At 43.2% G+C, this 17,058-nt stretch overlaps 1 protein-coding gene across 1 annotated transcript in view; it reads left to right on the top strand.

Annotated features, from left to right (window-relative positions):
• DPYSL3 (dihydropyrimidinase-like 3) overlaps positions 1–16,740 on the top strand; it is a 115,646-nt gene extending 98,906 nt beyond the window's left edge. Inside the window, exons 8-14 of the mRNA XM_011978938.1 lie at positions 1,372–1,492; positions 5,201–5,357; positions 6,084–6,225; positions 7,672–7,842; positions 9,739–9,918; positions 11,835–11,997; positions 13,422–16,740. Of these exons, the coding sequence (XP_011834328.1) occupies positions 1,372–1,492; positions 5,201–5,357; positions 6,084–6,225; positions 7,672–7,842; positions 9,739–9,918; positions 11,835–11,997; positions 13,422–13,510 (1,023 nt within the window). The 3' untranslated portion in view covers positions 13,511–16,740. The remainder of the gene's footprint in view (positions 1–1,371; positions 1,493–5,200; positions 5,358–6,083; positions 6,226–7,671; positions 7,843–9,738; positions 9,919–11,834; positions 11,998–13,421) is intronic.
• Positions 16,741–17,058: the final 318 nt, after the last annotated feature.

Below are 17,058 nucleotides of genomic sequence, written 5' to 3'. Positions count from 1 at the left end.
GCACACCCAGACACCATCTCAAGTGATGCTGTTCAGAGAGCTGGGACCCCAGGCACAGAGACAGCTGCTCCAGAATACAAAATTCTGGGTGCTTCAGGAAGGTGTCCACATTTGCCTATGGCCAGGGGCCTGCAAGGTCCCATCCACATGGAATAAAGTGCAGCTTGGGGGAGGCCAGCTCAGCCAGCCAAGTTCTTAGAGTCTGTCTGCTGAGCTACACCCACTATGGGCAGTGACTGGTTTGCATTATACAACCATTGGGCATCTGCAAGCTATTTTTGGTATTTTTTTTTTAAGTTTTGGGCTCCACAGGCTAACCAGAATGTCATATCCATAAAAAAAGGAACTGTTGCCAATTGAATGGAAAAATGTCAAAGTCTTTGCTGTGTGCTGAATTGGACTAACTCACACCAATTGAGAGCAGCCACTTGAGAGTAACACAGACCCTCAACTGGTTAGAAAATATTATCAATAATAATGTCAGTACCAAACCCTCAAGAGGCACTTACCTTGTTCTCCCATTAGGAATGGGCTAACTGCTTTACAAGGATTAACTCATTTAATTCTCATCACAGCCCAACATGTCAAACCCTATTATCCTCAATTCACAGACAAGGAAACTAAGGCTTTGGGAGGTTGTGTAATGTACCTGAGGTCACCTAGCTTATAAGTGCCAGAACCAGGACTCAGAACCGGGCCATCTGAAAGAGTCTCAGCTCTCAGATCTTGCTTTGTTAATAAAGTATGGGAAAACTTCTTATTTCTTACTTAATAAATGCCACTGGGTTGGTTAACTTATTTGAGAACATGAATTCTACATGAGGATAAGATGGGAGAGATCAATAATAAAAGAAGTCTTTGTGTTGAGAAACCTGGGAATTATTTGTGTAAGAAATGCCTCCTAGAATTAACCCTTTGCTGACCACTTACTGCTGCAGGAAAGGATTTGAGGAGCCAGGATGCCTAACTGTCTTGGCTGTTATTTTAGACATAATGGTTTGCTGTTGTGTCTTCCCAGAGATTCTGTCCTGAGAAGATTGAGGAGCAGAGGCTTTCATTCAGATATCACCTTTATGATAACCACAGAGGCTAAGGAAAAAGTACTTACCCTCTGCCGGGCATTGCTCTCAGATGACAACGCTGTGCTATACTATTTTACTAGTGAGGGACAGAGGCACTGGGAAGCTGAGTAAAGTGACACAGTTAGGAAGTGGTAGATCTGAGATGTGGATATAGGCTCTCTAGTTCCAGATCCTGCCAAAATTATCCATAACCTCTGTGCAGCACCGCATCCTCACAGTTCGTGGAGGCGGGAGCCACCAGTTTGAGAGGTTCCTGTTTCTATTGACTCCTGGAGACTTTTTCTTGCAGCTGGAAGCTGAGGCTGTGTTCCGTGCCATCACCATTGCCAGCCAAACCAATTGCCCTCTCTACGTCACAAAGGTCATGAGCAAGAGTGCAGCTGACCTCATCTCACAAGCCAGGAAAAAAGGTGATTTGTGTTTCCAAGATCTCGGAGCCCCTGATGGCACTGCGTGGTTCCTTCCCTCTCTGGTTGTCCTGTGTAATATAAATGGTGCCTACTTTGCTCATTGCCTTGCTCCCTAGGAAGCCCCTCTCCACATCCTGTGTGGATGGGAGGATCCTGGGATTTCTCCCACTTGGCATGTAAGTAAACTGAGGCTCAGGAAGGTTAGGTGAGTTGTCCAAGATGACACAGCTTGAATCAGTTTTTCTGAGACTTTGTGCATCTTCCTTCTCCCCTTGATCTTTGATTTTCAGTTCACCTTGTCTGAGTTTTATAAACGGACATATCAGTCAGGATTAAATTGGGTGCAAAATTCAAAGATCCTGCTCAAACTGGCTTAAACAAGCACAAGTAAATAACCGATTATAGGTGTTTCAGGTATGGCTAGATTGAGGGGCCTCAACATTGGTATTAGGGGTTTGTCACGCATACTCCTTTCTTGGCTGTCTTTCTTCTGGTTTATGTTCAGTATGAACAGTCACAGAATAGATGCTGAGAGGCACCTGTTGTCCTCAATTTTTGGTGGAGAGCATGATAGGAAAGTAAAATACACCTTTTCCAGCAGGTCAAGCAAAAGTCCCCAGGAGCACTGTGACTGGCCTGGCTTAGGTCATGTGTTCATCCCTGGACCAGTAAACACCCCGGGGATGGTATCTGGCCAGGATTGAGGCCACAGTGCAGATGCAGGTCACACATCCTGAGCCACTGAGACTAGCACAGGTTATTTTAGAGAAGGGGCTGAGTGGATCTCCAAAGCATGTGGGCCATCACGGCCTTCACGACCCTGGCTCTGTCCCTGTTGCCTGTTGACTTCTACTTCTTTGCTCCACTGGTGTTAACTTGGGATTCCCTTGCTTGTCTTGTGCTTAGCTAAAGTTTTCAGAGCTTTCTTTTCTGTTTCGGTTCTCATCCTCAGTGTCAGACTCGTGGGGTCCGTTGTGAGGCTGAGTAAGTGACGAGTGCAGGTGAGAAGCTTCAGATGTGCAGCTCTGTGTTGCGTTGTGAGAGGATTTACCAGGCCCGGTGATGTGGTTGCTACCACTGCGTGCCAGTGGCCATTCTGGTAGTGGAGAGGCCCAAGATGCGTGATTCATCTACAAAACTGGCCTGTGAAACTCCACGTGTGAGTGACTGTGGTAGCTAAAAATAGTCTCAGCTGACGCTGATGGCTGAGTGTTCAGCTGCCTGGCCTTCTGGCACAGGGTGACCCTGTTTTTCTTGCGAGAGGGGAGGCTTTCACATTGTCTAGACACCCTTCCTAGTTGACAGATTCTGGGGCACCTCCTTCCTTCCTCTGTTCTCCGTAGGCCTGCTGTTTTCTCCTTAGCTTTTAGAAGTCTCAACTGACATGGCGTGGTTGCTCCACTGGCTATGAGCCACTGAGCGAGAACCAGGAAAGCTGCCCAGTGCTCCTCACTCATTCTTGGAGAAAAGCAAAAAAAGAAAAAGAAGACATGTGTAGGAACTCCCTTCTGCCCTCACCCAGTGCCACACACACACCCCTGCCAACCGTGACCCCTCACCACCCTCATGCCCTCTGCTGAGGCTGCATTCTGACCGGGACCATTCTCCGGGTGACCTGGGGGCCGCTCAGGACAGGGTGTTTTAGTTATATGCTGGTCTCATTTCAAACTTCATGGAGAAAAATCCTAACCCTGAGCCTTTTGGCTCATAATTCTTTGGCGAGCAGAACTAGTACAGCTGTGTCTCCAGGGTGGAGTGGGGGTGTTAGTTCAGGGATGAAAAACTGGCTGCTGAGATTGAAGTCAGTAAACATCTCATGGACCGTCATTCTCAGGGAAACACTCAAGAGCATTCTGAGCAGGACAAAGTGTAGCAGGGTTTGCACTTCCCTCCTGAGCAGGATATGGTTGAAGTCTCAGTGTGTTTAGTCATCAATCATCAGGGCTCTTTAACTGTATGGCTGCTCAGAATTAATATTAGAAAGCTACAATTTAATGAGGAACAACTATGTGCCCTGTACTGAGATAAACAGTTTATTTATTTTTTATTATGTAGAATTCTCAAAGAACTCTGAGAAATAGGCATTTCTCAGAAATGCCCTTTTTCAGATGAAATTGCAGCACAACTTGTCCAGAATCTACCAGATGGGAGAACTGGTATTCAAACTAGTTGTAATTACTGTCTTAGCTTCTTTTACTCTTCCATGCTAAACATAGTCCAGAGGGAGATTTCTTCCACTTTTAAAATTCTGTTTCTTTCAATAGTAGTTGAGTGCTTGCTGTGACTTTCATTTCTTCATATCTTTATGGTCCTGTATCCTTTAGTGTGTAAGTATTTTTGGAGAGCCCTTGAATTCTCATCACATGGATTTTTTTTACTCTTACCCCGAAAAGCAGGGCTGTCCTATGTGAATCATTGCCATCGCTTCCTTCTTTTGCCCATGGCAGACATTACCAATTAATCATGAGTCTTTTCTACTGAGACCAGAAACATTATTAGAATTCTTCCCTTCATGGAATTCTAGGCAACCATTACCAATTGAACAGAGCTGAAACAAGGCAAAACCTATTTGTAATCCTGGCCATAGAGTGCAAACTTATGGAGAATTTCACTGTGGAAGATGGAGGACCAAAGTTAAAGAAGTGCAGAGCTGTATAGGGTAGCTTTGGCCCCAGATTCTGGCATAGAGAAACTTGGTACCAACCACCTAGCTGTGAGCTAGCATTTGCTTTCTATATATTTCTATATGTATATATTTTTATATATTTATTTTAAAGTTTTATATATTTTAAATTTAATTTTTATTTTAAATTTTTATATATTTATTTTATATATTTCTATATTCTATATTTTCTATGCTTTCTATATTCCTTCTTCTTAAAGAAGCTAAACAGCTTAGATCAGTGTATATTCCAATAGCCTTTATCCCCTCTCCATGGTTTGGGTAGTTAAGCCACTAATTTTTGAGGCAGAATCCAAGAAGCTAGTCTCATGTTTGATGTGCCCTAGGTTATTGGGTGACTTTTAGCAAGTCATCATGTTAGGAGTAACAAACATGATAAAAAAAAAATCATGAGAGTCTCTAATCCACAGGAATGGATTTTACTTTATGGAACCAAAGCATATCATTATAATGGGAGGATCTAGCAATTCCCATTGGTGGGGGCACATTTGGGACTTTGGGCCCCTACTGTGGGAAGGAGTAACAGCTAAAGAAAGCGATATTTACCAAGCATCCTCTAGGTGCCAGATGCTTCACATATGCCTTTCATTTTCACAAGCCTAAGAAGTAGCCATCATCTCGTTTCATCAATTTCAGAATATATCTATTTCAGCCTTGGTATACATGTAATCCATTACTAGAGCAAGAACTGGAGCATTTTAGTGTCTCTGAAATGAGGATGAATCTTAAAATCAATATGTATATTTTATTTTATTTTTCCTCAAATTTTAATTTGCCTCAAAATTTGAGAATTAACACTGCATCTAACAACCAATTGCTTCTTTTAATCTAGGGAATACAAACTTGGTCACATTTAGCAGATGGGAAAGCAGGGGCTTAGAAAAGGTGGGAACATGGACTTGAACCCAGGTCTGTCTGACTGTGAGACACAGTCCTGGGTAGGCTTAGGAGTTAAATTAAATAGGCTGGGCCCTGTGCAGCACATACTTTATGCTAACCCCTTGTCTATTTCCTGTCCCGGCTAGGAAACGTGGTGTTTGGCGAGCCCATCACTGCCAGCCTTGGCATAGATGGAACCCATTACTGGAGCAAGAACTGGGCCAAGGCGGCTGCATTTGTAACATCCCCACCCCTGAGCCCTGACCCAACTACTCCGGACTACATCAACTCCTTGCTGGCCAGGTTGGTGCAGGAATGCCCAGCAGCAGGCGTTTTGTGAAAGCATCTCTTGGGGCCAGCTGGGTTGAGGACTGGAGCAGTCCCATCTATCAACTAGACCAGAGTCTGCAGTGTGAACAATGTATTGGGAATTCTTTTGCAGTCTTGAGAGTAGAAAACAGGCTCTTCCCCATCCTATTTTAAACATTAATAGAATCATAATATTAATAATGGTAATAGCAGCTAAAACCTATTATGTGCCAAGCTCTATGGTAAGACTACACTCACAGTTTCATTTGTTTCTCCTAACAACTTTATGAGTGAGGCACTCTTATCATTTACATATTAAGTAACTAAAGGTCAGAGAAGCTAAATCATTTGCCTAAGTTCAAATAGCTGGTCATGATGACAATCAAAATTATAGGGAGACTCCTTTGTTGCTGCCCTCTGCAGACATGTAGGATCGTGACATTGCTCATTTGAGTCCATTTTATTTTGCTACAAAAGAGATGATCTGACCCCACCGCCTCACTTTCTAGATGGGGTAACTGAGCCCAGGGAGGGGAAGAAACTCATCCAAGCTCGTATTTCTAGTAAGAGGTAAAGGAGAGATTCCAAACCCAAGTAGTCAGATTCCAAACCCAAGTAGTCAGAGTCCAAACCCTCACAGTAGACACAAGATTCTAAGCTCCCAGTGTGTGTGCCTCCAGCCATCTCTCCTGTTCATGTGGAGCTTTTCTCCTTTGCCAGTGGGGATCTGCAACTATCTGGGAGTGCCCACTGCACCTTCAGCACTGCCCAGAAAGCAATTGGAAAGGACAACTTCACAGCCATTCCTGAGGGCACCAATGGTGTGGAGGAGCGGATGTCTGTCATCTGGGACAAGGCTGTGGTAAGGCATGGAGGTCATGGGAGGGTGGCCAGGGCCGAAACATCCATGGGCCAGATCAGGACCTCCTGTCACCAGTTGGGCTGGTTACACTGCAAGTGCAGATGGGATCTCGTACCTGCTGAGATGTCTCTGGAACCATGTGGCTCAGGCATTGTGGAAAATTTCCTTCTAGTATGATGAATCCTAAGGTCTCGCATTGTGAAGGAGGCTTCCTCATCTAGACTGTTAGGACTAGGAACCAGACATGCAACTCCTTCATCTGAGTGAACAATAGCCTGTACTTAAAATAATAGTGAGTTAATTCTTTTTGTTTGGACAGTTTTATGACTTCTTTTGAAAGAACTGGATATAATCCTTTGAAATGATAAGCAATGAGTCTGTGTCTAGACCAAAGTCATCTTGCTTATCAAGGATGCCCTGTACTGAGGGCATATGGTCATTCAGGCGATACAAGTGATTATCTCTAAATGTCTTCTGGCAAGTGGCCTGTTTCATTTTCCTTGTTCATATCACAAGGACTGACAAAAGAAAGAACCATTCAAATTATGACTCTCTTAAAGATTTTAGTAAAATCAATAATTATCTCATTATTAAGTTGATTACTCCTCTATGTTTCATTTTAAAAATCCTAAAAACACTCTTATCAGGGTTATGTATACTAATGCCTCATTAATCTACACAGTGTAATTTCACTGAGTTTTCTTTTTCCTCTTTGCTCCCAGGAAGCTCAAAGCTAGGTTTTAAACTCAATTCTTTCTGTAAAGAGGCTTTTTGGTTTGAAAAGAGGGAAAATATAAATATTGTTGTCTGTTCTCTCACATAGTGTTTCTTTTTTCATATACTGCAGAGCAGTACGTATATATTTATCCTGGCACTATTTGGAATAGTTCCAAGATAATGTATATTTTTAAATTACCAACATGACACATGCTCAGTAAAGAATTTTTTATAAACTACAGACAAGCACACACTTGAAAGAAAACAAAAATATCTCGATTCCACAACCAACAGAATCCATTGTTATCATTTCGTGAGGTTCTTTCATATTTATTCTATGCACACAACATATACAAACACAAATACATATCTAAAGGATGGGATTATAATCACATTTGTTTTTACTGTGAACCCTCTATAATCCTTTTTGAAATTAGAAGAAGTAAATTAGTAAGTAAATGTAAGAACATACAGAAAAAAGTGCTTACTTCAGGAGCAGTAACTTCAGTCTTAAACCATGTGTTTGACCATTTTGCCTGGGTAGTCATGACAGCCCAACTAATTCGAGCTTGCTGAGTGAGGTTCTGTAGCTCACCACCTTTTCAGGTGGCTCCTCTTTTTGTATTTCTGTGCCTTTGTTGGTCATCTTTCTCTGAGTTCAGAAGCCCTCAATTGATATGTATGTAGCTATAGCTATAGATATAGATGTAGTTTCTTATATTTCAATAGGCCACAGGGAAAATGGATGAAAACCAGTTCGTGGCTGTGACAAGCACAAACGCTGCCAAGATCTTCAACCTGTATCCCCGCAAGGGAAGAATATCTGTGGGTTCTGACAGCGACCTAGTCATCTGGGATCCAGATGCTGTGAAGATCGTCTCTGCCAAGAACCACCAGTCTGTAAGGCTTGCTCTGGTGGGAGTGGAGTAGAATGGAGAATGCGTGCAAAGAACTTGGTCAGGAGAAATGTGTTTATGTGGTGTGCCAGGGTAGTTAGACTAGGACGGGTTGCAATAACAATCCATCCCCTAAATCTCAGTGACTCAAAACCTCAACTGTGTTTCTCCTGTGTGGGGAAAAGAGAGATCAGACTGTTACTGTGTCTATATAAAAAGAAGTAGACATAAGAGACTCCATTTTTTTTTAACATAAACTCAAGATTTTATTGTCTTCATAATAAAAGATGACACTTAGAACTGGATCACTTGGCCCTTTCTCTTCTTATCTCCTCCCAGTTCAAAATGCTTGCATCTTTTAATAGCCAGCATTCTCTTAGATTTGCAGTTGGGCTCAACGCACTCAAGCCTTAGCACAATCTTCTTTGTAGTTTTAGCCTTTTTCCGGACAATCGGCTTAGTTTGCCCACCATAGCCACTCTGCTTCCTGTCATAACGCCGCTTTCCCTGGGCACACAGAGAATCCTTGCCCTTCTTGTACTGTGTCACTTTGTGGGGTTGGTGCTTGCCACACTTCTTACAGAAAGTCCAACAGGTTTTAGGGACTTTAACCATGCTTGCGAGAGTGATATCGGCACGGGAAGAAAGTGATCCAGTTCTAAGTGTCATCTTTTATTATGAAGACAATAAAGTCTTGAGTTTATGTTCAAAAAAAAAAAACCAACAACAAAATAGAGTCTCTTATGTCTACTTCTTTCTATATAGACACAGTAGCAGTCTGATCTCTCTTTCTATTCCCCACACTCCTGCTTTCCAAAGCAGGGAGGTCACCAGATGGTCTCTGCCCATCCCAGTCACTCAGGGACAGAGACCGATAGAGGCTCCCTCTCTACATATGTTTTCATGATTGCTGAGACAGGGGAACATGACCTAGTGAATGGTCTACTGGCTCTGAAAGTTTCCCCTAGACGTGGTGTACCTTACTGCCTCTTACATGGCACTGATCTTAGCCAGTCCTGTGGCCATACCTAACTTCTGCAAGTCAGGACATGCAATGATCCTTTGTGCCTGGAAAGAGAAAGAATGGGAAATAACTGGTAAACAGCACTGATGACTTCCTTATGATGAGTTTCATACGGAGGATGATAATTAAAGTGCGGTATCTAACAGAAACAGGCTCGACACGCTTATTAAAAATAGTTAATTTTTTAAGCACTTATGTTTCAGGCACTGTGTTTTTAATTCATTGGGTTTCCATACTTGTCTTCTACAGATAGGGACTATTGTTATCCTCCGTTTTATAGATTAAAAATTGGAGGTACAGAAAAATTACATAATTTGTGCAGCAAGCAAATAGTGAAGGTAGCATTGAAACCCAGACAAGCTGACTCCAAACTGATGTTCTTAATTACCTGGCAATACAGTAATGCGTCTTGCTGGTTGAGTAAATGAAGGAGGTAGGGAGAAATCCCATTTTTGGTGGTAATGGCCTTTGCTTAAATATTGTGTCATCTCATGTTATTTAATTTGGAGCTAGAGAGACCTAAAGGCCACATAGCCTCTCTGCTCACCCACTCAGTGCAAGACAGTGATGTACAGCATCCTGGATAGTTATCCAGCTTCTCTTTGAACATTACCCATGACAAAAGTTGACTTCCACTTGAGGACCTTAATAAAGATTGGACACTTCTTTTTACTAGGAAGTTTAGTCTTTTCTTAGCAAATCTGTCTCCAGTGCCTTCTACCCACTGGAAGCTTGCAGATGCATGGTGAGCTTTTCCCAGCTTGCCTGGTGAATCAGCAGCAAATGACACTGAAGGTCTCGAGCAGAGAAGGTACGTTCCTCTTTCTCCTTTTTCGACACCCTTACTGTGGCTTTGCTCCTCACCCCTGTCTCTAGGCTGCAGAGTACAACATCTTTGAAGGGATGGAGCTGCGTGGGGCTCCTCTGGTGGTCATCTGCCAGGGCAAGATCATGCTGGAAGATGGCAACCTGCACGTGACCCAGGGGGCAGGCCGCTTCATCCCCTGCAGCCCGTTCTCCGACTATGTCTACAAGCGCATTAAAGCACGGAGGAAGGTAAAAAGCAGGGGAGCTCCGAGGTGGTGCAGGGGCTTTGTGTCCCATTCACACTCAGAGATAGTAACCATGAACACAGGGCACTGTGATCTCTAGACTCTCACAGAGAAATTCAGTGACAGTCTTATCCCCACACAGACTTCATGTACTATTAAAGAGGGTGTTGAAAACTTTTGGCCAAAGAGAGCTTTTTTTCCCAAATGACTTTTCCCACATTTTTATAGTGCTTTATTGAAAATAATTTAAATTTGAATAATTCAAAATAAGGCTGGCGTATTTTTTTAAAAAAATAAATTACTCTTAAAGTCTAAAGGTAAGAACCAAGAATCCACACCCACACATCCCTATCTCATTCTGTCCAGTGTTGCTCCACAGGGGCAAACACTTAGAACATTTTAGCTACTGTATTTTCAATAAAATTTTATTTCTCTGATTTTATATATAAACACATGCAGAGATATATGTGTATATGTATAGGTCTATAGATATATACATGTGTGCAAATGTGTGCCTATGTATAAATGGAGGTGCAGAGCAATTAAATATATATACACTATATGTATTATATTTATATCTGCTTAATATATAAATATAGAATAATATATATAAGTAAACATTTATACAGCTTATATTTTATTGTGTATTGTATTTATTATAACAATACAATAAATATAAATATATATAATTTAAAAAATATAAAAGTGCATATAAATAAATATATTCACATATTTATATTTATTGTATTTATTTTATTGTACTTTTTTATACACATATGTGTATATATATGTATATGTATGTGTGTGTATATATATGTATATTAACCCTAGCCTAGGATTGTGGAATTTGAGCTCCACACTCCAGTTTGGGCCTAATAGAGAAGAAGGAGGCTTCCCCAGTATTGACCCTTTATTTCTATGAGTGTGATTTAGATTCTAAACCAGAGAAGTGTTGATGATGTAGAGTTCTTGGTTTTGGGGAGTACAGATACGGTCATCACATCACCAGAATCATTAGCATCTGCACATTCGATGGGCTTGACTTCTGTGCCAGCACTTGAGTCACTAACAGGGAAGGAGGCTCTCACAGGACTTCTTGTGATGATCCATCCTGCATGGTCAGGCTCGTCTGGCAGCGCGTCCTCATTGCATCCCCTCTGGCCAAAGTTAAGAAATGGGCGGAGGTTGTGTGCCGCTGCCTTGGGTGTTCTTACAGTGTTTGTCTAAAAGACTGTAAGCCCCTTTGCGGGAGGCACCGTGTTTCCCATGACCAAAGGCCCTAGTGCCTGGCACAAGGCCTAGCAGAGCATGTGCTGGGTGGAAGTTGCTGGCTGGCTCCACAGTCCCAGGGCAAGTTCACAGCCACAGCCAGAGGTCAGTGGGTCAGACCACAGACACTCACTTCAAGGCCTGCCCACCCTGGTGTGTGCTGAAGAGTGTGAGGGTGGAGCTCCCGTGTGATCCATCCCGGCCAGGACCTGTGACCTCATGTCGTGACCTACCCTTCCGATCCCTCTGCTCCAGCTGTACTGCTGTTCTTCTATTTCATAATCATTCCCACTTCAGCTCTCTGTCCTTGCTCTTCTCTCTGCTGGCTTCACTGTCATCCACACCACTCCCCGTATCCCCCCAGCCTCCTCCCTCGGGCAACCCCAACCCCATAACAAGGTCCTTTGATCCTTCAGATCGAAGCTCATCTATTTAGAAGGGCCTTCACTGACCACCTCCGTTGTCACTCTATCATCACATCCTCCTTTATTTATTTTATACTGCTTCTCCTTTCCTCAAATTATCTTTATTTTTACTAATTCCTGGCTCCTATTACACACACTGTATTCACCAATTATGCTGCCTAGAACAGGTCCTAAAATGCTGAATGACAGAATGAATGAATGGTGACATGCTGTTCTCTGGCTGCAGATGGCAGACCTGCATGCCGTCCCGAGGGGCATGTACGATGGGCCTGTGTTTGATCTGACCACCACCCCCAAAGGTGGTACCCCCGCAGGCTCTGCTCGGGGCTCTCCTACTCGGCCGAACCCACCTGTGAGGAATCTTCATCAGTCGGGATTTAGCCTGTCCGGTGAGTGGGACAGACTCATCAAAAAATAAGAGAGCGGGGAGGGGGAAGATCAATGTTCTGAGGCCAGAGGGTGTTCCTGAGAATTCAACTCGAAGGCATTTTCCAGCCCAGTGCTGGTGTCAACTTTAGGGAGAAGGTTACTGGGGCAAGCAGGAAGGTTGCCTGGGTCAACAAGGGTTCCTGGTAAGAAAGTAAGACAAGGCAGTCAGGCTGAAGACCAGGTTTAAGTGGTGACTCATTCTGCCTAGAAATCAGCCCTGGTTGGGGGCAGAGGTGGGGAGCTGATCCCCTCTAAGAATTGATAGTGATTTCTAGCATTAGCCTATGAGTGCTATGCAACATAGTATGTTTTCTTTATTTGTCCAGATTAAAAGATAGCTTAAATTATTTTTATGCTCAAATTGCAGTAGTGTCTTCTAACCTAGGATTTTTATTATGTTCTCCCATTCCTAGTAATTATAATAATGCTAACACTAGCTACCACTGATTGAACATCTACTATGTGTTAGCCATATGATTAGTCTTACAATTCTTTAAGAACTCTCTGATATAATTAGAAAATAATCATTCAGTTGCTCCATAACCAGTAGTCTTAAAATAGAGAAAAATAAATGTAGATTTGCATTCCTATAATGAATAATTTAAATGTGAAGGAAGTAAGATAACAAGAAAAGAAAGACATTTAAAGGTAAAATCAGCATATGAGGAAAGGGTAAGGAATGAGAGAAGCAGAAACACGGGAGAAAGAGGTAAGGGAGACCTAGTGGAAGAAAGACAAAGGAAAAGAGTTTAAAGTTTGGAGGTAACTTTGCCAGAGGTCACATTCTGCTAGGCATAAGCAATTTTTTTCAAAGTTTTTGCCATTTTTTTCTTCTTGTTCTCTGGCTACCGTAATTGTTAAGCTTTTAGAGGCTCTTTCTGAATAGATCCAATCACAGATTGAAATTTCTTTTTGTGCTGTTGTCACGAACACCTGACCATCACCACTTTGCACTGTGAGATCTCGGGCAAGTGACCTAACCTTTCAGAACCTCAGTTATCTCCTCTGTAAAACAGATAAGGGTGCCTCTCTCAAACCATGGTGGTGAGAATTAAAGGAGACAATTGGTTAAACACCTAAAACATTGCCTGCCACAATGAGCGTCATGTCCTTATCATTGTTCTTCTTCCCAGTATTATTATCGTGCTCTGGGTCAGATGAAATCTAGGTAAGAACTTGGCTTTTCTTACCAGAGGCTAGTTTCCGGGGCCATAAGAAAAGTCTAAAAGACCTGATAGACTGGAATGGAAGTTTCTTGGGAGGTGAGGCCAGCAAGGCACTTCCTATCTTGCACTCTTAAAATTAACCCAGTTTCTCTCTTGCCCGCATCCCCCTATCCCCTACCCCGTTTTTTTCCCCCTTGGAAATTTATTTCCAACTGTAGGCACCCAAGTGGATGAGGGGGTTCGCTCAGCCAGCAAGCGCATCGTGGCGCCCCCAGGTGGCCGTTCTAATATCACTTCTCTGAGTTAAGCAAACCTTCCTCAGAGGGGCAGAAGCAAGAAGAGATTGTTTTGAAGCCAAAATGGTACACCGATGTTTAAGAAGGAAAGCGAATCCAAACGGTTGTGATCTAAAGAATCAATAAGCCTCAAGCCTTATGTTTCTCCAATGTTACGCTCGCTTGCCTAGCTTTACGAATATTGCTTTGTTTTCTGTTTATGCATAGCCTTGATTTGTTTGACTCCCCTCCCCCCATTTACATGCATGCAATCAGACAGGCCACTAAGGTAAAAGAGTCTGCTCTATCATAGTGTTGAGAGCGTGTGTAGTGCTGCATCTTATGACAAGGGGACAGACAAGCTGGGACGTCAGGGAAATGAACAAAAGGGACGCAGATTATTTGGGGTGAGTGGGTGGTGGGAGCCCAGAACAAGGTGGAGGGTGCAGAGGGGCTGGGGTAGGTCATGTAGGAGGGAGGTGGGTGGGTCAGGTGAGCGGAAGGGGTGTTGTATATTGTGTTGATGACGTACGTTATTTCCATGGAAGATAGCCACTGTGGCAGCTGTCACATCCCCACAGCCCCCAGGGTCTGCCGAGAAGGCAGGCAATCTTTGGGTTCTGTTCTTTGTCACGTCCCCTACGAGTAAATTTTGTTTCTTTGAACATTCATTAAAACACCAAAACACAACCATTTCTTCCACCTGCTTGATTGTGCCAGTGTTTGCTCAGGACTCTTTCTCAGTGTTGCTTTCAAATCCTTCTCTTTCCTGGGTTGGGAAGGCCAGGCAGGGACAGAGCAAACAACACTTCTCTTCCTCTTGCCCTCCCTGCCTCTTTGGTGCTCTTAAAAGCCAGCAGCTGAGAACATAGCACAGGCCCACATGGTGAGTGCGCCCACAGCTTAAAGACGCCTCCTTCTAAATACGGGGAGATCACCTCTCACTCTTCTGTCTTTGCAAACCGAGAAGAGTGGCATGCTTCTGGCATCCCAAATTAGGATTTTAGCTCAGGTGAGGCAGAATGAAGGGCCTCTCTTACAAGCAGTTTGTGTTTGGTTCTCTTGATCTGAGATCCTGGCACATCCATGATAATTAGAATTTTTTTTGAAGGTTGGTTTTATTAGGTGTTCCCTAGTTTTTACCGTCAGGGGTCATGTCAGCTTATAGGGAAGTCAAGCGGGAATTTGGGAAAGCCAAAGTCAGTCTTGAGCAGAGCGAGCACATTCTGTGGCCCTGGTTCCACCTTTCCATTCCAAACCATCTGTTTCCCCTTCCATTAGCAGCAACTCTGGGGGAACTTTGTGTCTCAGTCCTAGAATCTCCCCTAAGTGAGTGGAAGTGACATGATGCAGCCTTCCCTATGGGGCACCTAAAAGAAATTAGTGTGGGTGCTTGGATCTACCTTGTCTGTCAGAGTTGAATATCTCTTTCCTTATCATGCCGCTTCTGAAAATTCAGTTTTGGAGCAAGTCCTGTGAGCAAGGTAAGAATCTATAGAACCAAGATGCTCATTTTCAGAAGAAATATATTTAACCTGGGATCAGACTTCTATGCTCTGGGGAATCCAGGTGGTCGCACCTGTAACCCTGTGTACTAAGTACTTTGAAGAGAAGAGCAGGCCTCAGACACCTTTTAAGTGCTTAGGAGAGACCATTATCTCTGACTGCAGGTTTGAATAAGTTGAAGACCAGAGAAAAGTACACACTGGGCTACAAAGGAATTTGGAGATAGCCAAGGAACAGGATTTCCCCTAGCAAGCTACCTTCTGTTCAAATCATGAACAAAAGATTATTTCCCCTTAGAATAGGGACTCTTGCTATTTTAAAGCTCACGTGGTGCTTTTCTTTTAAGGGAGATGTAGTAAAAGGGAAAATGTAGCTCTTAATTTACAATTGAAAGATGTGGGGGTCTCTCAGAGAACTCAGAATAGCAGTTTTATGTGCAGAGAGAGTTTGCCAGGTCTGAAGCATATACCTCATTGACTAGGCTGTACTTTGGGATAGGTTGCAGTACCAGCCACAGCCACCAGAGAGAGGAAAAGACACACACAAACTCACTTCTGAGCATTCACTTCTGCACTATCTGCTCTGCTGTTACTCAGCCCCTGAGTCCGACTCATCCCTGCACAACCTCTCCGTGCCATGAAGATAAGTCTTCCATGGCCAAATTGGTCATCTGCACTGCCCTTGGACTTCCGGAGTGAACCATTCCAGCAGAACCTTTGATTCTGCACAAGCCTTCTTTGCTGTGGGAACAACCCCCAATGCCCTCAGGAGGAACAACATGAGCTCAGGAAGCCTCTCTTTCTTCTCTTACCATTACTAACTCTCCAAGCATAGAAATCCCTTGGAATTGCAAGAATAACTCCCACTATTTTAAAATTTATATTCAGATTTGTTTCGTTTCATAAGACATATCAAACAGGCCTATACAAAAGATTTAGGAAAAGAAAACGATGGTGAGTCCTGGCCCTCTTTGAATTCACTGGCACCTCATGCAAGTGTAGGAAGGCACGCTGGATCTTCTTTCTCATTCCCAAGCTGTCCTTTGCCATCTCATTCCTTGGCCTGCCTCCCAACCCTGAGGATGCCCCCGCCATCCCCCCAACCTCCTCATATTGCCTCTGAACCCAGATGGCAATCCATCCCGGTTCTCTCTGAGGGCCACAGGCTTGGGTAGTAGAGAGGGTGTTGTGAAATTGTTGAATCAGTTACCTGTAGTAGAGATATTTCTTTTACTTCTAAGTTTTCTAGAAGTGGCAGGATTGTAGTCATCCTGAAAATGGGTTTCCTTCAAAATCCCTCAGCCTTGTTCTTCACAACTATCTGTACTGAGAATGTCATGTTTCCACAAAGGGCTAACACCTGAGCCGTGATTTTCACTCATCCCTGAGAAGCCCTTTCCAGTAGGGTGGGCAGTTCCCAACTTCCTTGCCACAAGCTTCCCAGGCTTTCTCCCCTGGAAAACTCCAGCTTGAGTCCCAGATACACTCATGGGCTGCCCTGGGCAGCCAGCATTCATTGTAAGTTCCCTCTTTGAAAACTGATGTGTGGGTGTTCAGTTCTGTGTCTGGTGGGTATGGACAGACAGTAATCTCCCGTGATCTGTGCTAGCTGTGAAGCAGCTCTGGAACGTGAAGAGCTGTTTGGTTTGAACCGTGAACAAAACTGTGTTTTGAGTTTAGCTGAGATTAAAGAAAAAAAATTCATCAAGTGACTGTTAATGTAAACCTGGTTATTAAAATAACTATGAAATTACCAACATTGTTCTCCAGGCTTCTTCTTTGTGTGATGTGCATTTTCACCTATAATATTAAAATTGCACAGTAGAACCGAAAGGGTTAGTAAGAGGGGAAGGCAGATCTGGTGATAACAGAGTTATCTGGAGAAAACTTGGGGGCTTCTATTTTTGAAACTGAGTTGTTAGTTTTGGCCACCCAGCTTGATGGCCATTTTGAAACTTTGGAGAATGAGTTAATTTTTTTTCTGTGGATCATCAAATTTAGTATTATACGCCCTTATACGCCATTTGGGATAAATCTAGCTGAGTCCAGAACAGAGCCCTAAAGCTTTTTGTTTT

The sequence above is a fragment of the Mandrillus leucophaeus genome, unplaced genomic scaffold (assembly GCF_000951045.1).
Source record: "Mandrillus leucophaeus isolate KB7577 unplaced genomic scaffold, Mleu.le_1.0 Scaffold1036, whole genome shotgun sequence".
Taxonomy (NCBI): domain Eukaryota; kingdom Metazoa; phylum Chordata; class Mammalia; order Primates; family Cercopithecidae; genus Mandrillus; species Mandrillus leucophaeus.
This window is presented reverse-complemented; position numbering and strand designations above follow the sequence as displayed.